Genomic DNA, 23,732 nt, shown 5'->3' on the forward strand with positions numbered 1-23,732 from the left:
TAGCCATATGGTGCAAGGAAGCCTGAGGTTTATGCTATACCAGACAAAAAAAAATGTCTAAGTTACCCTGTGGGTGTGTGTGTGTGTGTGAGAGAGAGAGAGAGAGAGAGAGAGAGAGAGAGAGAGAGAGAGAGAGAGAGAAGTGAATCACAAAGAAAGAAAAGGTTGATGATATCCAACTCAGGACCCTGGGTGTGCCAAGCCCATACTCACCAAATGTGAGCCTCTGGGGTATTTATTAGTTAAAGGGTAGAACAAAACCTATACCACAGTTAATCCAGGATTTCTGCCAATCACTGAAAACAGAAATTCATTACTTTTTCAAACTCTTACAAGAAAAATTTATAATTAGCTACACAGGTGGAATAAAAGACAAAAAGGAATGTCCTCCCAAAAATCCTGGGAATTATAAAAAAAATATATAATAATAATAATAAATAACTTGTTTACAAAGATATATACTGCACACATTACTTCATTTCGAGGGTACAGCTCTAAAACGGTGTTCACAGAGTACACCGGACCGAACCTATTGGTAACTCTTTAGGAGGCTTCCAGATCAGCTAGTGTATAATCTTGCTACCTCTACTCTGCCAGATAGTGACTGGAGGGAGTCCGAGTAGTGTGTATGCGGGGAGCATTGTCGAGGCCACATTATGTCAAGGATCTGGGTATATTCTTACCATGTGTACGCCATATCCAAAAATTTCATTACTTCATACAGCATGTCCCACCCCTTTTTTCTTACTATTGAATACACCATGAATTGTCAAACTAATAGAGCAAGCTTATCTGCAAAAAGATCTAAACCTCCCAAACACTTCCTAATTCATTTCACAAATATATGTGATTTCAATTCTAATCTCAACAATATTAGTAAATTAATAAGAGGAGTTTACCTCAATATAGTACGTGGAACACTTCCGTATGATACCCTCCAGAAATTAAAACGGAAAAAACCGACAACTTACCGGTACATTAAAGTAAATTATAAATATAATTAAAGTAAAATATAAATAATTAAATAATCAATTTAACACAATTCAAAATCAATTAAAATTCAAATTAACGCAATTAAAAGAATCTAACGAAAATATTCAAAACGATTTTCCCTCCTGAAGCTGACAATGCTTTTAGACCGACTGTCGTGATCACAGGAATGAAAATTACCGAATCAGGCTAAACCTGCAACTTAAATAGTGATTATATGTCTTCGCGCATGCGCGTAAAGGTCCACGCATCGGAGATCAAATATGGCCGCCGAACATTAACAGAATTCTCGTGTAATTTAATTTCAACGGTTTCTGCAATTAATAGTCGCGTATAATTACGTTGAACGTTAAGTATTTTGGCCTCGTTAAATAAAAAAGTATGTTTTTCGTTAATGGCATGAAAGGCTAATTCTGACGCTGCTGAACAAGAAGCACGAACTGAGGCTTCGTGTTGATTTACACGAATATTAAGAGAAAACCGCGTCGAACCCTGGTAAGACGAGTCGCAATCACCGCAAGAAATGTTGTATACTAGATCATTAATTTGTGTTGCGAACGCGGAAAGAACCGAGCGATTGTTCAGTATAGTGTGTAACTTCCGTATAGGCCTAGCTATAATTTTAAATTCGGTATCTTTAAAGAATCTGTTAAGTTGTTTGTGCCACTGTTCAACATATGGGACAGAAATAAAGTATTTTTTGATATTACTATTGTTGATTGGTGTAGTATTTTTTATCCTATCCTTAGCTTGTACCCTAATTCGATTTATTGTGTTAATGGGATAACCCCTGTTCAAGAATCTGCTAGTTAATATTTGTATTTCTGAGTCCAAAGCAGAATCCGTGGTTGAATATTTATAGGCATTTAGAAATTGATTAAAGATAATCGATCTTTTGTAGGTGAACGGGTGGTAGCTATTATAATGAAGAAGCATACCGGTGTTTGTGGGTTTTCGATAGATGCTAAATTGTATTTTGTTCGAGTCACGGGTAAGCGTGAAATTTAGAAAGTTTAATGACTTAGTATCCGTATCTTCCCTTTCCAATGTAAATTTGAGTCTAGAATGAATGTTATTAAACGAATGTAAAATGTCTTGGATAGTACTACTATCAGTAATAACTAGAACATCGTCTAAATACCTCCCATAGTATGTGATACGGGGACGAAAAGGTGTCAAATGTATCTGTTCAATCGTTGAGAGATAGATCTCTGACATTAAGCCACTCAGGCTCAAACCCATTGGTAATCCAAAAATTTGTTTGTACACCTTGTCTCGAAAGGTCATGTAGTTAGCCTCAGCTAATAGTTTAATTAAGTGAAAAATTTCCTTAATGGGCAGCTTCGTATAATTAATCGGTGTCGAGTTTTTATTTAACACATCCCAAATAATATCTAATGTGTATTCAACATTTACATTCGTATATAATGAGGTAACATCTAATGAGAATAAATTGTCATTGTCGCCGAGTCTACAGTCTTTAAGATTATTAAATAATGTATCGTAATTCTTAATCCCAAATTGTATAAATTGTCTAAAAGGTTTTATAATATTATATACATGTGTGGCTAAGGCTGAAAATGCCGAGTTCCTGTAGGAAACAATAGGTCGAATCGGAAATACAGGCTTGTGTAATTTTACCTGACCAAAAAGTGCAGGAATATTGTATGTTCTGGCCTTCAATTCCTTCTACTGAACCATAGTATTGTAGTTGTTTTTACGATATGTGGTTAACGTTTTATTGTATTGATTTACCAAATTGGTAAACAGTGCCGGGTCCACTTCACGATAAGTGGAGGTATCAGACACAACTGAATCTAACTTATTAATATAATCATGTTTATCTAGTATTACCACTGTATCTCCTTTATCTGCCCTCTGTATAATAATGTCCTTATTTTCTCGAAGTTCTCGTAAAGCTGAACTGTCATGTGTATTCAATTTAGGAAGTCGCGTTTCTTTTATGTTATTTACTACTTGGTTAACTTGTTGAATAAATACATCTTTTTGTGTGAACACTACGAAGTCCAAATTCAATATCAATTACGCATTGTTTTTTTGGCAGCTTTCGAGGTGGTAAATTATAATTTAATCCTTTGGATAAAAGTGAAATCTGGTCCTGCGATAGTGTACACGAGGAAAGATTTGTAACCTGTTGATATGTTGGTTCGTTGGATACTGGGTGAGGGGGTATTCGTGAACTAGCCGACATATTCTGTGGTGGTGCGTTATGTGTCTGTGGGGGGGATGTCACCCAACTCGTGTGAACTTGGTCGCAAGCACGCGACCAAGCTTGCGACCTTGAATTATGGGAGATTTTTTGAATGGCTTGGTACAAAATTACATTAAATCTACACTAAGGTACTCGGCCCAAAGTTACCATATTTCTTTCCTAAAATATTGCCTTCAAAAACAACATCGTTCCGAAGTTTGCCAGGGTGAATTTAAATCAAAAAATTTCAGGCATAAAACAACTATCACTGGCGACAGCACGTAATATTGTTAAGCTTGCCTTAAAATCTCGATATTCGGATAAACAAAAATACCTTTCCCAGGTTAGGAAGCTTCGCGATAAATTAAAAAAAAATTATCTACATCCGAACGATTGGTCTGTATTGAAGACCTCCATAGATTTGCGACGGGAAGCACAAGCCTCAGAAATAAAAAACAGACACGTTAATAAGTTGCAAACATTATCGAATAGTTCAAGACACGTTCATGCGAATTCTAACACATTGTCGCGAGCTTGCGACCAAGTTCACACGAGTTGGGTGACATCCCCCCCCCCACAGACACATAACGCACCACCACAGAATATGTCGGCTAGTTCACGAACACCCCCTCACCCAGTATCCAACGAACCAACATATCAACAGGTTACAAATCTTTCCTCGTGTACACTATCGCAGGACCAGATTTCACTTTTATCCAAAGGATTAAATTATAATTTACCACCTCGAAAGCTGCCAAAAAAACAATGCGTAATTGATATTGAATTTGGACTTCGTAGTGTTCCACAAAAAGATGTATTTATTCAACAAGTTAACCAAGTAGTAAATAACATAAAAGAAACGCGACTTCCTAAATTGAATACACATGACAGTTCAGCTTTATGAGAACTTCGAGAAAATAAGGACATTATTATACAGAGGGCAGATAAAGGAGATACAGTGGTAATACTAGATAAACATGATTATATTAATAAGTTAGATTCAGTTGTGTCTGATACCTCCACTTATCGTGAAGTGGACCCGGCACTGTTTACCAATTTGGTAAATCAATACAATAAAACGTTAACCACATATCGTAAAAACGACTACATTACTATTGTTCAGTTGAAGGAATTGAAGGCCAGAACATACAATATTCCTGCACTTTTTGGTCAGGTAAAATTACACAAGCCTGGATTTCCGATTCGACCTATTGTTTCCTACAGGAACTCGGCATTTTCAGCCTTAGCCACACATGTATATAATATTATAAAACCTTTTAGACAAGTTATACAATTTGGGATTAAGAATTACGATACATTATTTAATAATCTTAAAGACTGTAGACTCGGCGACAATGACAATTCATTAGATGTTACCTCATTATATACGAATGTAAACGTTGAATACACATTAGATATTATTTGGGATATGTTAAATAAAAACTCGACACCGATTAATTATACGAAGCTGCCCATTAAGGAAATTTTTCACTTAATTAAACTATTAGCTGAGACTAACTACATGACCTTTCGAGACAAGGTGTACAAACAAATTTTTGGATTACCAATGGGTTTGAGCCTGAGTGGCTTAATGTCAGAGATCTATCTCTCAACGATTGAACAGATACATTTGACACCTTTTCGTCCCCGTATCACATACTATGGGAGGTATTTAGACGATGTTCTAGTTATTACTGATAGTAGTACTATCCAAGACATTTTACATTCGTTTAATAACATTCATTCTAGACTCAAATTTACATTGGAAAGGGAAGATACGGATACTAAGTCATTAAACTTTCTAAATTTCACGCTTACCCGTGACTCGAACAAAATACAATTTAGCATCTATCGAAAAACACCGGTATGCTTCTTCATTATAATAGCTACCACCCGTTCACCTACAAAAGATCGATTATCTTTAATCAATTTCTAAATACCTATAAATATTCAACCACGGATTCTGCTTTGGACTCAGAAATACAAATATTAACTAGCAGATTCTTGAACAGGGGTTATCCCATTAACACAATAAATCGAATTAGGGTACAAGCTAAGGATAGGATAAAAAATACTACACCAATCAACAATAGTAATATCAAAAAATACTTTATTTCTGTCCCATATGTTGAACAGTGGCACAAACAACTTAACAGATTCTTTAAAGATACCGAATTTAAAATTATAGCTAGGCCTATACGGAAGTTACACACTATACTGAACAATCGCTCGGTTCTTTCCGCGTTCGCAACACAAATTAATGATCTAGTATACAACATTTCTTGCGGTGATTGCGACTCGTCTTACCAGGGTTCGACGCGGTTTTCTCTTAATATTCGTGTAAATCAACACGAAGCCTCAGTTCGTGCTTCTCGTTCAGCAGCGTCAGAATTAGCCTTTCATGCCATTAATGAAAAACATACTTTTTTTATTTAACGAGGCCAAAATACTTAACATTCAACGTAATTATACGCGACTATTAATTGCAGAAACCGTTGAAATTAAATTACACGAGAATTCTTTTAATGTTCGGTGGCCATATTTGATCTCCGATGCGTGGACCTTTACGCGCATGCGCGAAGACATATAATCACTATTTAAGTTGCAGGTTTAGCCTGATTCGGTAATTTTCATTCCTGTGATCACGACAGTCGGTCGAAAAGCATTGTCAGCTTCAGGAAGGAAAATCGTTTTGAATATTTTCGTTAGATTCTTTTAATTGCGTTAATTTGAATTTTAATTGATTTTGAATTGTGTTAAATTGATTATTTAATTATTTATATTTTACTTTAATTATATTTATAATTTACTTTAATGTACCGGTAAGTTGTCGATTTTTTCGTTTTTTCCGTTTTAATTTCTGGAGGGTATCATACGGAAGTGTTCCACGTACTATATTGAGGTAAACTCCTCTTATTAATTTACTAATATTATTATCAACGTAGAACATATTGAGTATTACAGCTCTGATTCATACTATCTAATTAATCTCAACAATGTCCATTTCCACTTGCAGTTCTGCCAAACCCCATGTACTTTTTCTGACAGAATCTCAGTTATCAGTTGATTAAACTACTGCTCATCTCAGATGCCCAAATTATTAGCTGTATGATTCCTTTCGCCTCAAAGGTGGTACTTTTGCATGTGTCGTTCTGATATTCCCTGTCAGAGACTAAGCAATTTGGAATCTCCTCTCTTTGATCTTCTCTGGCTTAAAATCTCTCTACCTCATTGTGTCAAATTCATCTGTTGTCTCTACCGCTCTACCAACTCCACTAATCACTTGAAGCTCTTTGACTTCCTCTCTTTGCAACTTGACTTTCTCCAGTCCAACTTTCCTAACAATGAGGTAATTTTCCTTGGTGATTTTAATGTTCACAACTCCAGCTGGCTTCCGTTTCCTAGTCACACTGACCCACCTTGTCGAGATTATGAGGCTTTTGCAATTACTAATGACCTTGCACAGATTGTTCATTTACCTACAAGAATACTGGACAATCCTAATCATACAGCCAACACACTTGATCTTTTTCTCACAAACAACCCTTCTAAGTATACGGTCGAAGTGAGAAGTCCTTTAGGCACTTCAGATCACAGCTTGGTGATTCTCTTTTCCAATGAAGCCTTTATCTTATGGCAATTCCCAACCTCATGTTGATTGGCATTACACAAATGCAAAATGGGATGACCTGCGAGATTTCTTTTCCTTGGGCAGATTACTGTTTCAAAACTTCTCATGTCAATGTTTGCTCAGATCCTCAGATGGACCACAGGATGGCTGTAAGATAGGAGGCAGAGAATTGTAATTAAAGGTTCCTCTTCAGATTGGGCTAGGACCAGAAGTTAGGCCCATCAGGTATCAGAACTTGGATTACACCTGATTTGCTTAAATGATATTGACAAAGGGATATAGGATGATATAAAAAAAAAAAAATTTGCATGCCAAGCAAGACAGGACAACCTGGAAACCTCAAGGTGTTGGTCATATAAGTGAAAGCTGTATTAACACAGCTTTCACTTATATGAAAACACACAGTTTTTAAATTCTGTACAGTGGAATCAACTGATGATGTTACCAACAGTAAATTCTAAGTGGGAAGCATTCAAGAAATTAATCGTGGATGCTACTAAAAGTTTCATACCTATTAAGAAATACTGTTCAAGGTTTAGGCCTAAATGGTTATCAAATGAACTAATGACACTCGTGACAGAGAAGAAAAATGCATGGGATGCATATAAATTATCAAACGACTCAGAAGCCTATGGCAGATATAAGCTAGTGTGTAATCAGGTCACAAAAGAGGTTAGGCAGGCGAAGGCAGATTACGAGAAATCTTTGGCAAAAGATGCTAAGAAAAACAGCAAAGATTTCTTTACTTATATAAACTCTAAAAGGAAAGGGATGAATCTGATTGGTCCACTTGATATCGATGGTTCAGCTGTTGATAATCCTGCTCAGAGAGCAAACAAACTGAATGAGTATTTTGCATCTACATTCACACAAGAGGAGTTATTAAGGTTGGAAAATGGCAGAAGGTTATCAAATTGCAGCAGGGCGCTTAATGATTTTGTAATAACTGAGAGCAAAGTGGAGGAGAAATTGTTGAAGCTAAACATAAGAAAGGCACCTGGGGTGGATGGGATCCATCCAGTTATATTAAAGGAGGCAGCAAAGCAACTAAGCAAACCCTTAGCCATAATTATGAGAGCATCCTTGGACTCAAGGGAGGTCTCCATGGACTGGAGATGTGCAAATGTATCCCCAATTCACAAAGGGGGATTGAAGGGTGACACGAGTAATTACAGACCAGTTATTTTAACTTCTGTTCCGGGTAAAATAATGGAGTCACTGGTTAAAGATGCATTGCAGGATCATCTAGACAAGACTGCAGCAATAATTCAGACACAGCATGAGTTTGTTAAGGGAAAGTCTTGTCTGACAAATTTGATAGGATATTATGATGTGGTTACAAAGGAACTGGATGCAAAAAATAATTTTGATATCATATATTTGGATTTCAGGAAAGCTTTTGACACTGTTGCGCATGGAAGACTATTGTACAAATTGGAGCAGAATGGTACTAAGGGTAAGTTGCTACAATGGATAAAAGGATGGTTGAGTGGAAGAAGACAGAGGGTGGTAATTAATGGGTGCTGCTCTTCGTGGACTAATGTTATTAGTGGAGTCACACAGGATTCGGTGTTGAGTCCTCTGTTGTTTTGTATATTTATCAATGATATTGATGAAGGTATATCAGGCTTAATGTCAAAATTTGCAGATGATACAAAGGTTGGCAGGGTTTTTAATGACAGTAATGGCAGTGTGCTACTGCAACAGGATTTAGATAATTTGGGCAGATGGGCTAAGAAGTGGCAACTGAAGTTTAACCTTGACAAATGCAAAGTACTGCATAAGGGTAGAAGTAACCTCAGAGAAACGTACCAACTGTGTGGTACTACACTTAAGGTGGTAGAAAATGAAAAAGACCTGGGAGTAATTGTGCAGGCAGATATGAAGTTTTCTGAGCAATGCAGGCAGGCTGCCAGGGCAGGTCATGGGGTTTTGTCAATGATATATAGGAATTTTGCTAGCAGGGAGAAGGAGGTGACTGTCCCTCTGTATAAGGCAATGGTCAGGTGTGCCTTGAGTACTGTGTACAGGTCTGGAGGCCTCATTTTAGGAAGGATGTAGATTTGCTTGAGCATGTACAGAGAAGGGCAACGAGATTAGTGAGGGGAATGATGGGATCCTCTTACCAAGAGAGGCTTAAGTTCTGCAAATTACAGTGGCTGGAGACTAGGCACCTGTGCGGTGATCTGATTGAGGTGTATAAGGCCTTGAATCGATTGAGCTTGCTGAATTCTGATGGGATCCTTCCACTTGTTCAGATTACGAACCTAAGGGGGCATAAATTCAAATTAAGAAAAGTCAGGTGTAGAATAGATGTGCAGAAATTTGCATTTAGCCAGCGGGTGGTTAATTGCTGGAACAAACTTCCATCTGTCATTGTGGAAGTTGATAGGTTAAATAAATTTAAGGAGGAACTGAACAGGCATTTGGAGGGAATGGTGTGATTTTTTTTTTGGCTGATGCTGCATAAGCTCATACACTTGCTTTCTTGCATCACATGCCGCCACTACTACTACTAATTCTGCAAAATACTAGGTTTTGCACTTGGGAAGTAACCACTCCAAAAAAAACTTATATACTTGGAAAGGTTGGGAAAAAAAAAAAAATGGTAGAGGAAAAAAGGGATTTGAAGGCTTATGGTACAGGGAGATAGGAATTTCTCTCTACAGTGTACACAAGCAGCAAGAAGGCATGCCAATGGCTGCAACTGAAGGTTTAGCAAACATTTGCTTGTAGAGATGGATATCATAAACTCAGTTTTTATGATTATATAATATGTAGTTATATTTAACCTATAGGTTAAAACTGGCTCACAACTACGTATTATAAATTGCTACTTTTGTCTTTTGGTTAATTTCTCTTTTACTGAAATGTTCAAGTATGACACTACAGTAAACCCTCGATTTAACGGACCGCAATATAACAGATTTCTGATTTAACGGACCAGATAAATAATAATACAGTAATGTACATATTAATCTCAACCATATAATTTTTTTTTAGGTTATACAAAACTTCCATGTTATTATTAATTAAAAATTAATAATAATTACCTATTTCCGTTATTGTTTTGATAATTACCTACTTTTATTTTTATAATCAAATTCAGGAAATTGTTTTTTATTCTTTCTGAAAACATGTTCAAATAGCTGTTTTCCCAGATTATAGATAAGAGCAGTGACTGACGAGCTGTACTTGACTCGGGACACTAAACTGCAGGTCTACCAACTAACTTTGTTTCGGTCTCAGTCTGCCTCAACCTATAGTGTGGTCAGGTTGTATAAGAGTGTTCCTTTGACTTCTGAATTGTGACTTTATTTATTAAATAATTTTGCAATCCTTACAATTTAAAATGGCATCAAGTGATAGAGGAACTAAAAGAAAGTGTGTGAACTTAAATGTGGCACAGAAATTAGAACAATGCATCTCAGTAGCATGTGTTTGTGTAATTTACGGCTTAAAAAAACAAACTGTTTCTAATATCCGTAAATCAAAGGCCAAATTGGAATATAATTTTAAATTGTACAGTACTGTATATTGTATTAAAGCTTTTTTTTTTACCTTAAGGACAATAAAAAAATGTCCCCACCCCAGGTTATATTCGATTTAACGGACTTTGGGCATTAATGGACACCCCTTCTTCCCTATTAGTCCATTAAATCGAGGGTTTACTTTATTCATAATATATTCTATGTTGAAGAATGAAGACTGTGACTACCAAAAAAGACACAGGACTTCCTGAAAAGGTCCAAAGAGATGCAGCTGGTGAAATCAGAAAAAGGCATTAAGGGCATTCATACATTAGGAATGGCACCTCTGTAGCCAGGTGGGCAAGAGCAGCAGTGCCATAGCACATACTTCTTGATTAGACCAGGGTCCGTGCCCGTGACCACCAAATACGGAGGATGCGGAAGGGTCAGGGAATGACCACCACATATCCCCGGAGCAATATGGCCTTAGTTGCTAATGCTCCTAAAAACCAAACAACAACAACATTAGGAATGACTTTGACTATAACCTTTGAATATTTCTTTGACCAGGCTACATAGCAAATAGACTACCTTAGAGAGATCTACAAAGCTCTGAGAAGAGACAGTAATTCCCTAGATATTCTATTGATTAATTACTAGAATAAGTTACCTCCATAAGCAGTTGAGCCTGATAGCTTGTAAAATACAAACGTTAGCTGCATCAATAACCTATGTGAGTAGTGAAGTGAAATAAACAGGCAGGTGCGTGCACGTGTGTGTGTGTGTGTGAGAGAGAGAGAGAGAGAGAGAGAGAGAGAGAGAGAGAGAGAGAGAGAGATTTGGTAGTATAGCAAAAGTCTCAGGCTTTCTTGCACCATATGGCTAAAACAAACTAACTCTGCTTTTGCTTTATGTTCAATTATTTTTATCTCATTTTGTTTATGTATAACTTTTTTCCTCTTAAGGCATCTCATTTAACCTGTACTTCCCCCCTTTTTAGTGATTTTTAAAGTTTGTAAGCTACTACCAGCAGGAAGTTGCTCTAGGCAAGGAGTATTCATTATGTTTTTCCACAGACATTACATACTGACTGAGAAACTTTGTGCAACTGATACATTACCATGAAATAAAAAAAAAAAAAAAAAAAGCTCTTGTTGGCTTCATGTGCAAGATAAAACCAACAAAAGCTGTATAATTTCGGTTGTTTGTTTGTTATTTGGAGCATTAGCAACAAAGGCCATATTGCTCCGGGATATGCGGTGGTCATTCCCTGACCTTTCCGCATCCTCCGTATTTGGTGGTGATGGGCTCGAACCCCGGTCTAATCAAGAAGCGTGTGCTATGTACTGCTGCTCCTTCCCACCTGGCTACGGAGGTGCCTCGTATAATTTCGGTAAGCTGTATAACATCGGTAAGGGTATCCAATCCACGTGTTAGACAAGATTTTGCAGCTCCGACGAACGCCAAGTTTTTAATTATATTTAGCCAGTTTATTGACTTAATTGTTATACAGTATTAAATTATTTTCTATAAGGAGCTTATAGACGTAGTCAAGTTCCTTGGTTTATTTTGAATTTAGATAGAGAAAGGTTTCACGTAAAACTAGAAATCGAAACACGTAGCACCGTATTAGAAATCTGTTAGCTTAGTATTATCAATTAATCAGTAAAACATTAATCTTATTAAATTTCATTGTCAATTAAATTGTATTTTTTTAATTAAATACATATAACAACCTAGATTTTACAAACGTAACATTATAAATTAATACATACAACTTGAAAGGAGATATGAAAGTCATAACGTAACTCGGAGATAACAGTCGATACTGAAATATATACACATATATACACATATATATATATATATATATATATATATATATATAACCACACAAATAAATTAGAATAAGAATTAAAATAAAATAATGCCAGGAGGGAAGAGAGGGGTATCAAGAGTAAAAATATTGCAGCAGAAACTCTCTAAAATAATTTAGAAAATCTAAATGTACGAATAATAATTCATTGAATTTTAAAAGCCAATTAAATAGAAATTTCACGGTACCCCCTCTGACGGGCACCAGGTCCAAATTTATGTGAAATATCACCAACAAAGATGTGAACCACTACAATAAAACAAAACAAAAATAGACTGACCATTATGCCCCATCTCAACAGAGGACCACAAGGCCAATAATGGTCAGGGAATTGCTGCATTTCGAACACTAGACAAATCGCCGCAAAGGAGAATCGATCAAAAGATCAGTCCGGCACCTGATCTCCAGATCGAACCGCCAATGCAGGGGAATTGAACAGTGGTGGTCCTGATGCAGCAAAAATTTAAAATAGAACAGATACGAGCACTCCAATGCTAGCACTTCACTGCTGGCATTATTTTATTTTTATAATAATTCTTATTCTAATTTATTTGTATGGTTATATTTCAAGCATCATGTAGAGGAATATGCTTTTATTATAAAATATTCCATTTCCAACTATTTTAAACGTTATTCAAATATATGTATAATTATACACACACACACATCTGACTGCACAATTACTCCTATGTCTTTTTCATTTTTTACCTCCTTAACTGTATTGCCACACAGTACATTTCTCTGGGGTTACTTCTATTCATATGCAGTACTTTGCATTTTTCATTGTTAAACTTCAGTTGCCACTTCTCAGCCCATTTGCCCAAATTATCTAGATCCTGTTGCAGTAACACACTGCCATTACCGTCATTAACAACCCTGCCAACCTTTTTATCATCTGCAAACTTCGATACTAAGCCTGATATACCTTCATCAATATCATTGATAAATATACAAAACAACAGTGGACCCAACAACGAACCCTGTGGGACTCCACTAATAACATTAGTCCCCGAAGAGCAGCACTCATTGATTACCACCCTCTGTCTTTTCTCACTCAACCATCCTTTTATCCATTGTAGTAACTTACCCTTAATACCATTCTGCTCCAATTTGTACAATAGTCTTCCATGCACAACAGTGTCAAAAGCTTTCCTGAAATCCAAATATATGATATCAAAATTATTTTTTGCATCCAGTTCCTTTGTAACCATATCATAATATCCTATCAAATTTGTCAAACAAGACTTTCCCTTATCAAACCCATGCTGTGTCTGAATTACTGCTGCAGCCTTGTCTAGATGATCCTGCAATGCATCTTTAACCAGTGACTCCATTATTTTACCCAGAACAGAAGTTAAACTAACTGGTCTGTAATTACTCGTGTCACCCTTTGATCCCCCTTTGTGAATTGGGGACACATTTGCATATCTCCAGTCCGTGGAGACATCCCCTGAGTCCAAGGATGTTCTCATAATTATGGCTAACACTGACCTTACTTCCTTTGCTGCCTCCTTTAATATAACTGGATAGATCCCATCCATCCCAGGTGCCTTTCTTATGTTTAACTTCAACAATTTCTCCCCCACTTTGTTCTCAATTATTACAAAATCATTAAGCACCCTCTTACAATTTGATAACCTTGTGGCATTTTCAAACCTTAACTCCTCATGTGTGAATGTAGATGCAAAATACTCATTCAGTTTGTTTGCTATCTGAGCAGGATGATCAACAGTCGAACCATCGATATCAAGTGGACCAATCAGATTCATCTCATTCCTTTTAGAGTTTATATAAGTAAAGAAATCCTTGCTGTTTTTCTTAGCATCCTTTGCCAAAGATTTCTCATAATCTGCCCTCACCTGCCTAACCTCCTTTGCACTTAATTACAAACTAGCTTATATATATCGTAGGCTTCTGTGTCGCCTGATAATTGATATGCATCCCTTGCATTTTTCTTCTCTGCCACGAGTCTCATTAGTTCATTGGACAACCATTTAGGCCTAAACCTTGAACAATATTTCTTAATAGGTATGAAACATTTAGTAGCTTCCACTATTAATTCCTTGAATGCTTTCCACTTAGAATTTGCTGTTGATAACATCATCAGTTGATCCCACTGTACAGAATTTAAAAACTGTCAGATACCACTACAGTCCCCTTTACAGAAGCAAAAACCCCTTCCTTTACCCCTGATGGTAATTATATCTTTAAGTAAATCTCACATCAGTACACTGTGATCATTGCCACCGAATGGTTCCTTTATCTGCAAATTCTTAATACACGAATGATCACTGCTGATAACCAGATCAAGAGTATTAGCCTCTCTGGTTGCCTCTCGAACATGTTGCTGCAGAAAACAATCATCCAATAAATCCATAAAGGTTTTACTAGTGTGCGAGTGACCAACCCATACGTTCCAATCTAATCTGGGAAGTTAAAATCCCCCATTATAAGACATTCTGACTTACTAGCCCACTCTATTTCTCTGTACAATTATTCAATGTACTCATTCGAGTCATTAGGCCTATAACACACTCCTACTCTTATTTTTGCTTTCGCAGTGCTTATGTCACACCAAACTGACTCAACAGTGCACTGTTCATCTATATCAACTGGATGCACTTCTTTTGATTTTATGTTTTTCTTAATTAACAGCATGACACCTCCTCCCTTTCTATCCTGTATATCCTTTCTGTACAAATTGTACTCCCCATATTCCAATTCTGCATTCCTAATTTCAGTGTGACACGTATCAGATATCCCAACAATATCCACCTTTGATGTCTTGACCAACACTTCAAATTCATTTGGTATACATGTACCTATTCTTATTATTAGTTACCCTAACACATCCCATATACCCACCTGTTTCACGATGACTGCCATCAGTCCCTGAAACCCCCAACACCCCTTGCTCCATGCGCTGCTTATTCTAATAGAAGTAGTGCAAGAATCACCTTCACCTCTGCCTGTGGCTACTTTTAACCTTTTAGTCTGTGAATCCCCCCAAGCTAGCAGTTTTCCAACCCACCTAACACTGCCTCGATAGCATCAGCAAATATTCTTGCACCCTTTCTATTTAAGTGTATCCCATCCCTGAAGAAGCAGTCTCTCCTGTTAACAAGCACAGCCCAGGCTGAAAAAAAATTTTACCCCTTGAGCCTTGCACATTTCCTCCAGGGCCGAACTGATTGACAAGGCTCTCATCATGTACTCCCTCCTATCATGTCTGGGCAGAATTGCAGACACTTTCAAATTTAACCCTAATTCACGACTTTTTTGCAACACTGACCTCTTGTTAAGTAAATCTGCAGATTTCCTACTCTTAATGTCATTGGTGCCAATTTGTACAAAATATCACCCTTTGTTTATACTACTTTGTGCCCTTAAAAGATGATATATGCTTTATAACGTCATCAACTTTTGCCCCTGGCAGACATACTCTGGTCCTATTCCATCTATCCTTTTTACACAATAGAGTCACTGACGATAACTAACTCCTGTGGGACCAGCGCGTTCTGCCTTGGAGGTTGCCACTGTGTTGCCTGATACCCAGGAGTGAGCTCTGGCATTGAGTTGGGCAGCTGAGAGCTTGACGGGGGCCCTCATTAATTTCTTCGAGGGCATCTACCCTAACACCTGAAGCTCTCATAGATGCCCATCAGAACACTGAGCTGACGCCTAATTTCTAGACACTCTCTGCACCTGGCACACACAAAGACATCCTCCTTGGCTAGATCATGTTCCGTTCCAGAGAGTTCGGCAAACATTTCACAAGTTGCACATTTTTTTAGGCTGTGATGCGTTTGAGAATCGGCACCCCTCAGTTCTCCCACGAGTCACAGCACTCCTGCCACTTTGTGCCCATTGCTGTTCTGCTCTACTCTGGGGTGATATTTTAAATTAATAAGATCAATAAATTTAATTAATCAATTGTCAATACTACACTATCTAATAGAATACTAAATGCAGGAATGCAAATTACGCTATATAATTTTACATTAGAGCTACCTAGTTACCACAATTAAAAATTTGAATTCCCTACCACTCTATACAAAAATAACGTTGAAGAAATTAAAATTCCAATAGGAAAAGTTCAAAAACTGCTTGAGGACTTAAAAATTTATCTCATGATTTAAGTAATAATAAAATGTTACAATTATTAAATGGGTTTGAACTATTTCAGAAACGGAAATAATTCAACAAAAAACAAAATCATCCAGGCAAACTGTTATCCTGAATATTTCAAAAAATAAAAATATAAATTTTATATTATCTATCTATCTAGTTTTAAGACTTTATAACAAATTTAATTAATTATAATATTAAATATAATATTAAATAAAATTTTATAATTAATGTAAAAAAATTATTTATAGTTTAAAATAAAATATTTTTAAAATGAGACATTTCTATTGTCCTATTAAGTTTTCGTTATGTCATGATACATCTGACTTTTTATATATTTCTGCCTTGCAGAAATATATAAAATCTCTATAAAAGCCCAGGTCTTTATAATCTAAAAATATATTGAGATCTGGGCTTTTTTATATATCTCTCTTTTATATCTCTATAAAAGCCAAAATATACATGGAACTGAAGGCAGTCATCTTAGAGGTTTCACTGTACTTCACAACTGGGTTGTCAGGTTTTATTGCTAGTCTGCCTTATTTGATGAGGTGCAAATAAGAACAAAAAATGCCATCTGGATAATAACAATTTTGTTGCTCTTCAATACATGTGCAACTGAGGCTTTTGCCAACACACGACAGTAATGATATGAAATCTCAAGCAGTACAGATATCAATTATATCACTTACAAAGTTAATACAAAATAGTTTTATAAAAATCACAAATCCAATAGCACAAGAAAAATGGAGCCTGCACATATAATAGAGCTACATGCAATTTATTTAAAAAATTTTTCACAATACCTGTTTTTCGCTATCTGTCTTTGAAACTGGTTCCTCTTTTCTGAGAGCAAGCTCATAAACAGAACTGGTCCCTACTACAGCAAGTGTCATCTAATGGAATGTACAAAGTTGTTAAATCAACTAAGTGCAACTGTAACATTCATATTCAAATAATGAAACAGCTATCACAATCTATAAATCCTTAATTTACTTATCCTTAATTTGTATTAAATTATAAAAATATAATATAAATTACATTTTTTATGTTAATCAAGAGTTTCATGTTCTCAACTTGGGTTGCCAACTCAAGGGGGGGGGATAGTTTATTCCAGGAGATTGTTTTTTTTTCCTCCAAGTAAAAAAAAAAAAACAACTTCAATGTGAACAATGACGAATATGTCCTTCACTGTTCAATTCTACCATATTGCTACAATAGGGTAAAAATAATAATGATGATGACCTCCTAATAATAATAGTTATTCCCAAGGGTTAGAGAGATGTATCTACAGTGGTTTAATTCTGAAAGAATTGGCAACAGTGATGGATGAATGGACTACTCTTGTCAAAAATGCAGCTATTATTTGCACACACAGCCAGCAAATCTCAGGCTGCTAAATAAATATTGTAAAGATTAATATTTTGCAATTGTTTTGTTTTTAATCAGAAAGAGTAAAAGGCATTTTCTTTTTTAAGACTTGTACTTGAAATTAAACTTCAATGACAACAAAAAATTCCTTTTAATGATTAATACAGTGGGCAAACTCTTTCTTGCTTGCATTTAAAAATAAGCAAAAACAATAATATAACCAAGAAATATTTAATAAACACACTTTCATATTAAACATTTTAATTAGATTATTGGCATGCAAAGGACAACTGGGCAACAATCCCACTAACTACATTTGTTACTGTATCCCTTGTGTGGAATACACGGGGAGGGGAAACATTTAAGTGTGTATCCCTTAAGTGTGGGATACACAGGGGTGGTATATACTTTGTCCTTGAGGTTGTCGCAGACATTCTCTCAGATAGGCCAAACAAGCTGTACTTGCTACCTGGGAGTCAAACGCTGATGGAACTGAAATTCTGGTGACACAACTCAAGTGGATCCAATTTCAGCAAAGTCCAGACGGCCTGTGACAGCCAAATCTTCTGCTTGCACCTTCATGATGGTGTGACTGTCAGTAATCCTGGGTATAACAACCTCCCCTGCACAAGCTCACTGTGGGTGACCACCCAGGTGTGAACCAATGTAAGAAGGGGTCGAGGTGTGGCACACACACCACATGGAGAAATGCCGCCCCCCTCTGTGTTACCAGGCAGTACTAGGTGGTAGATGACTCTCACCAACCGGTGCAATACCACCACTTTGCTTACTGGAGGCTTGAAGTGCTGGAACCCATGTTTAGTCTCCAGAGCTAAGTTCCGGTCAACCCTTCCCCATCTCTTCCAACATCCACTATGACTGATGACTTGAGGTTATGATGGACATCACGGCGAAATACAATCTTCCTTACATTTCGAGGGTACAGCTCTAAAATAGTGTTTGCAGGCCAACCACTAGTTAATACACTGGATTGAACCTATTGGTAACTCTCTAGGAGGCTTCCTGATCAGCTAGTGTATAATCTTGCTAATTCTACTCTGCCAGTTAGTGACTGGAAAGAATCCGAGTAGTGTGTATGCGGGGAGCACTGTCGGGTCCACGTTATGTTAAGGATCTGAGTATATTCTTACCATGTGTATGCTATATCCAAAAATTTCATTACTTCATACAGCATGTCCCCCCCTCCACTTTTTCTTACTATTGAATACACTAAGAATTGTCAAACTAATAGAGTAAGCTTATCTGTAAAAATATCGAAACCTCCCAAACAATTCCTAGTTCATTTCACAAATACGCGTGGTTTCAGTTCTCATCTCAACAATGTCCATTTCCACTTGCAGTCTGCCAAACCCCATGTACTTTTTCTGACAAAATCTCAGCTATCACTTGATTAAACTACTGCTCTTCTCGGTTGCCCAAATTATTCACTGTATGATTCTTTTTGCCTCAAATGTAGTACTTGTGCATATGTCCATTCCTACATTCCCAGTCAGGGACTTGGTAATTTGGAGTCTCCTCTTTTCGATCTTCTCTGGCTTAAAATCTCTCTACCTCATTCTGTCAAATTCATCTACTGCCTCTACCGTTCCCTCAACTCCACTAATCACTTGGAGCTCTTTGACTTCCTCTCTTTACAACTTGACTTTCTCCAGTCCAACATTCCTAACAGTGAGGTAATTTTCCTTGGTGATTTTAATGTTCACAACTACAGCTGGCTTCTGTTTTCTAGTTACACCATCCCAGCTGGTCGAGATGCTGAGGCTTCTGCAATTACTAATGACCTCACACAGATTGTTCAATTACCTACCAGAATACTGGAGAATCCTAATCATACAGCCAACACACTTGATCTTTTTCTCACAAACAACCCTTCTAAGTACATGGTCGAAGTGAGTGGTCCTTTAGGCACCTCAGATCAAAACTTGGTGAATCTCTCTTCTCCAACAGAGCCTTTATCTCATGACTAATCTCAACCTCGTGTTTTTTGGCATTACAAGAATGCAAACGGGATGACCTGTGAGATTTCTTTTCTTCTTTTCCTTTGTCGGAGTACTGTTTCAAAACTTCTGATGTCAACATTTGCTCAGATTGTGTCAATGAAATTATTCTTGTAGGAATAGAATCCTTTATTCCACACTCCACTTTAAAATCTTGTCCTTTATCTACACCTTGGTTTTCCAATAAATGTGCTAAGGCTGTTCAAGAGAAGAATGTTGTATATCGTAATTGGCTTGTTTCTAATTTGTCAGTTTCATTTTCTGCCTACACCAAATGCAACAATTCCAAAGCAGTTCTTAATCAGTCCAAATTAGATTTTGAACAGGCTTAGAGTAGAAAACTTGCATCTTGCCCTAATGGTAGCCAACCATTCTGGTCTCTTGTCAAAGCTATTGTCTGCAACTTTTGCCCATCTCTGTCGAAACCAGATGGCTCTGTTGTCCCTTCAGCCAAGAATAAAGCTGATCTGCTAGCATTTCATTTTTCTTCTAACCTTGTATTAATGATCTTGGTAAAACATCTCCCACCATTCCCAACACACCCCATTCAATGCCTCCTTTTGTCTTCCTTCAAAAGGAAGTCAGAAGGATTTTGACAAAACTTGATGCTCAGAAAGCTCCAGGTCCTGATGGTATTTCTCCACTTCTTCTCAAAACCTGTGCTTCTGAACTTACTCATGTTTTTTACCACCTTTTTCACTTCCTTATTCCAAAGGTGTTTCTCCCTCTGCTTGGAAATTTGCTCATATCCAGTCAGTTCCTAAAAAGAGCGACAAATCCCTCCCATCCAATTATCTTTCCATTGCAATTACTTCTACTCTTTCTAAAGTAATGGAGAAATCAATTAAAAGCCAACTCTTAAACTACCTAGAAACCTTCCATCTGATCATCTTTCGCCAGTATGGATTCCGTCAATTTGATCCACTGGCGATATTCTGGCTTATCTTACCCATTTATGGACTAATTTCACCAAATGTTTCAATGGAAAAGTTCGGTGAAACACAAACAGTTGCTCTTGACATCTCAAAGGCTTTCAATCATGTTTGGATTAAAGATCTTCTAAACAAACTTCCATCTTATGGTTTACCCACTGTTTTTTGTAACTGGTTATCCAGTTTCCTCTCTGATCACTCACTGGGGGTGATGGTAGATGGCACTCTGTCTTTTAACTTCTCCACTAATGCTGGTGTCCCCCAATTTTTTTCCTCTTATAATTTAATGACCTTGCATTCCAATTTCCAGTTTGAGAAACCTTGCCCTGCTCAATAAGCTTCAACTTCTTCTGAAATATCTGCTACCAAATTCGTAAATGCTGACCTCCAGGTAATTCTCCAGTGGGGCAAAGAGAACTTTGTTGATTTCCATCCTTCTAAAGCTCAGCCTTGTCTTATATCTCGCAAAAAGAATTCTTCTGCTCCTATGCTTATCTTTGGTGACACTCCGATTTCTAGGCAAAATGATATGTCTTTTGGGGATTGCTTTGACTTCTAATCTCTCTTGGCTCAAGCACATTACAAATATTGCTTCCTCTGCATCTAAAAAACTTGGTTTTCTCTTTCGCTCTCGGCGTTACTTTTCTTCCAAACAGCTGCTCACTCTGTACAAATCACAAATCCGCCCTAACATGGAATATTGTTCCCACATCTGGTGTGGCGCCCCCAAAACCTCTCTCAGGCTTCTTGATTCCATTCAGAAGAGAGCAGTTAGGTTAATTAATGATTCATCTCTAACAGAGACTCTCCACTCACTGTCTCATAGACGTACTATTTCTGCAGCATGCCTTTTCTACAGATACTTCCATGGGCACCTGTTCTTCTGAACTGTCTTCTATAATTCCCGCTCTCTCTTTCGAAACAGTCCAAACACGTGCCACCACCAGCCAACATCCATTTACTGTTCAACTTCAAACTCGCAGAACCAACGTTTCATCTTCCTCGTTTATTTATTCAACTGTCGTTTTCTGGAACAACCTTCCTTCATACATATTTCCTGAAAATTACAGTCTGCAGAAGTTCAAGACTAATGTCAACAAATATCTTCTTTCATCTTCTCAACCTCTACCCAAGTAAGAAGTACTATAGGTTCTAATACCTCTGTATTTTTGATAAAAAAAAAAAAAAGTAAAAAGGGTGCAAGAATACTTGCTGATGCTATCGAGGCAGTGTTAATTGAGTAAGGAAACTGCAAGCTTGGGGGGGGGGGATTTAGAGCCTAATAGATTATTGGTAGCCACAGACAAGTGAAAGTGATTCTTGCACTACTTCTATTGGAACGAGCAGCAGCCTGCAAAGTGAGGTACTTGGGATTTCAAAGGCTGCTAAGAGTCATCATAGAATAAGTACATGGGTTGTGTTAGGGTAACTAAGAATAAGAATAGGTGTATGTATACTTGCATGTATACCAATGCTAAGAGTATAGAAAATAAATTTGATGAAATTGAAGTGCCGGTCAGGGAATCAAAAGCAGATATTGTTGGGATATCAGAGATGTGGTGCCACACAGATATAAGCTGTGCAGAATTGTAATTTGGGGAGTACAATGTGTACAGAAAGGACAGACAGCACAGGAAGGGAGGAGGGGTTATGCTGTTATTTAAGGAACCCAAAATCAAAAGTAGTGCATCCAGTTAACATGGGTGAGTAGTGCAATGTTGAGTCAGTTTGGTGTGACATAAGCACTGGGAAAACAAAAATGAGAGTAGGAGTGTGTTATAGGCCTAATGAATCTGATGAGTATAATGAGCAATTGTGCAGAGAAATAGAGTAGGCCAGTAAATCAGATTGTGTTTAATGGGAGATTTTAAACTTCCCAGATAATGACTGGAACTTGTGGGTTGGTCACTCCCACACTAGCAAGACGTTTGTGGATTTATTGGATGACTGTTTTCTTCCAGAACATGTCCGAGAGGCAATCAGACAGAGTAATACCTTGATCTGATTATCAGCAGTGATTCTTCATGCATTAAGAATCTGCAAATAAAGTAACCACTAGGTGGAAGTGATCACAGTGTACCGATGTGGGATTTACTTAAAGATGTAACTAGCATCAGGGGTAAGGGTTTTTGCTTTTGTATAGGTGACTACAGTGGTCTCAGAGAGTTTTTAAGTTCTATACAGTGGTGTCAATTGATGATGTTACCAACGGTGAATTCTTAATGAGAGGCCTTCAGGAGTTGTGCCTGGGGTTGTGCACGTCCATCCAAGAAAACACCTCCCCAGACGAGAACACCTCAGACCACCATATCGATCCCTTTCAGTGATGTTTGCAGGGTGATACCGTGTGCCAACCTCTTGCCAGATTAGCTGATGTCCAGAATCGCTGCTGAGACAATCTACTCTCATCAGTAAAGAGTACCTTACCCCACTGCGCTGCTGTCCAGTCCTTGTGTTAGGTGCACCACTGCAAACGGTGTCTCCAATGGGCAGGTGTTAAAGGGACACAGTGTGCTCTGGCCATCGGGCAAAAAGTCCACCTTTGTGGTGGAGTCACCTGGCCACAGTAAACCACGATATCCTGCATCCTGTGCAGCTGGTTTGCAATGGATCCTGCTGTCGGTCCCTCTTGGCCTGTAGGAGCATATAGCGGTTATCATTGGGCGTTGTTTTTCACGGACGACCATCACTGGTCCTTCTAACAGCTGTACCTGTCATTCTGAAGGCCGACCATGCACGTGAGATGATGCTATGGGCGATACCGAAATCTGCAGCCACACTCCTCGCACTTCAATCTTCCTCGAGCTTTCCAATTATTCGACCCCGTGTAAAGTCATCCAGATATTGTCTACTGGCCATTTTGTTGTCTGTAACACTCATGCTCACAATTTGGTAATTTGCACATAACTGCTGAACTGCTGCTTTTATCTGTTTATGTGAGCCCTCTCATCACGATTCAAAATTTTGCATGTGCATCAGCTTTCTACTGAATGTACAGTTATGCAAATCACCACAGGCTGTTTCATTTGATTTTGTGGTTGTAACCTTTAAACATAGTGTTGGTCCTTAAGTTTTGCACAAAACTTAACGAAAGCCCCACACAA

The 23,732-nt window shown here is 37.5% G+C and overlaps 1 protein-coding gene across 1 annotated transcript in view; it reads right to left on the minus strand.

Annotated features, from left to right (window-relative positions):
- The window catches only part of LOC150077590 (FAS-associated factor 1-like), a 377,947-nt gene that overhangs the window by 271,616 nt on the left and 82,599 nt on the right, over positions 1 to 23,732 (minus strand). Inside the window, exon 5 of the mRNA XM_090385644.1 lies at positions 17,114 to 17,203. Within this exon, the coding sequence (XP_090241770.1) occupies positions 17,114 to 17,203 (90 nt within the window). The remainder of the gene's footprint in view (positions 1 to 17,113; positions 17,204 to 23,732) is intronic.

This window comes from Mastigoproctus giganteus, chromosome 12 (genome assembly GCF_048544385.1).
Source record: "Mastigoproctus giganteus isolate SK-2022 chromosome 12, ASM4854438v1, whole genome shotgun sequence".
In the NCBI taxonomy this organism is placed as follows: Eukaryota; Metazoa; Arthropoda; class Arachnida; order Uropygi; family Thelyphonidae; genus Mastigoproctus; species Mastigoproctus giganteus.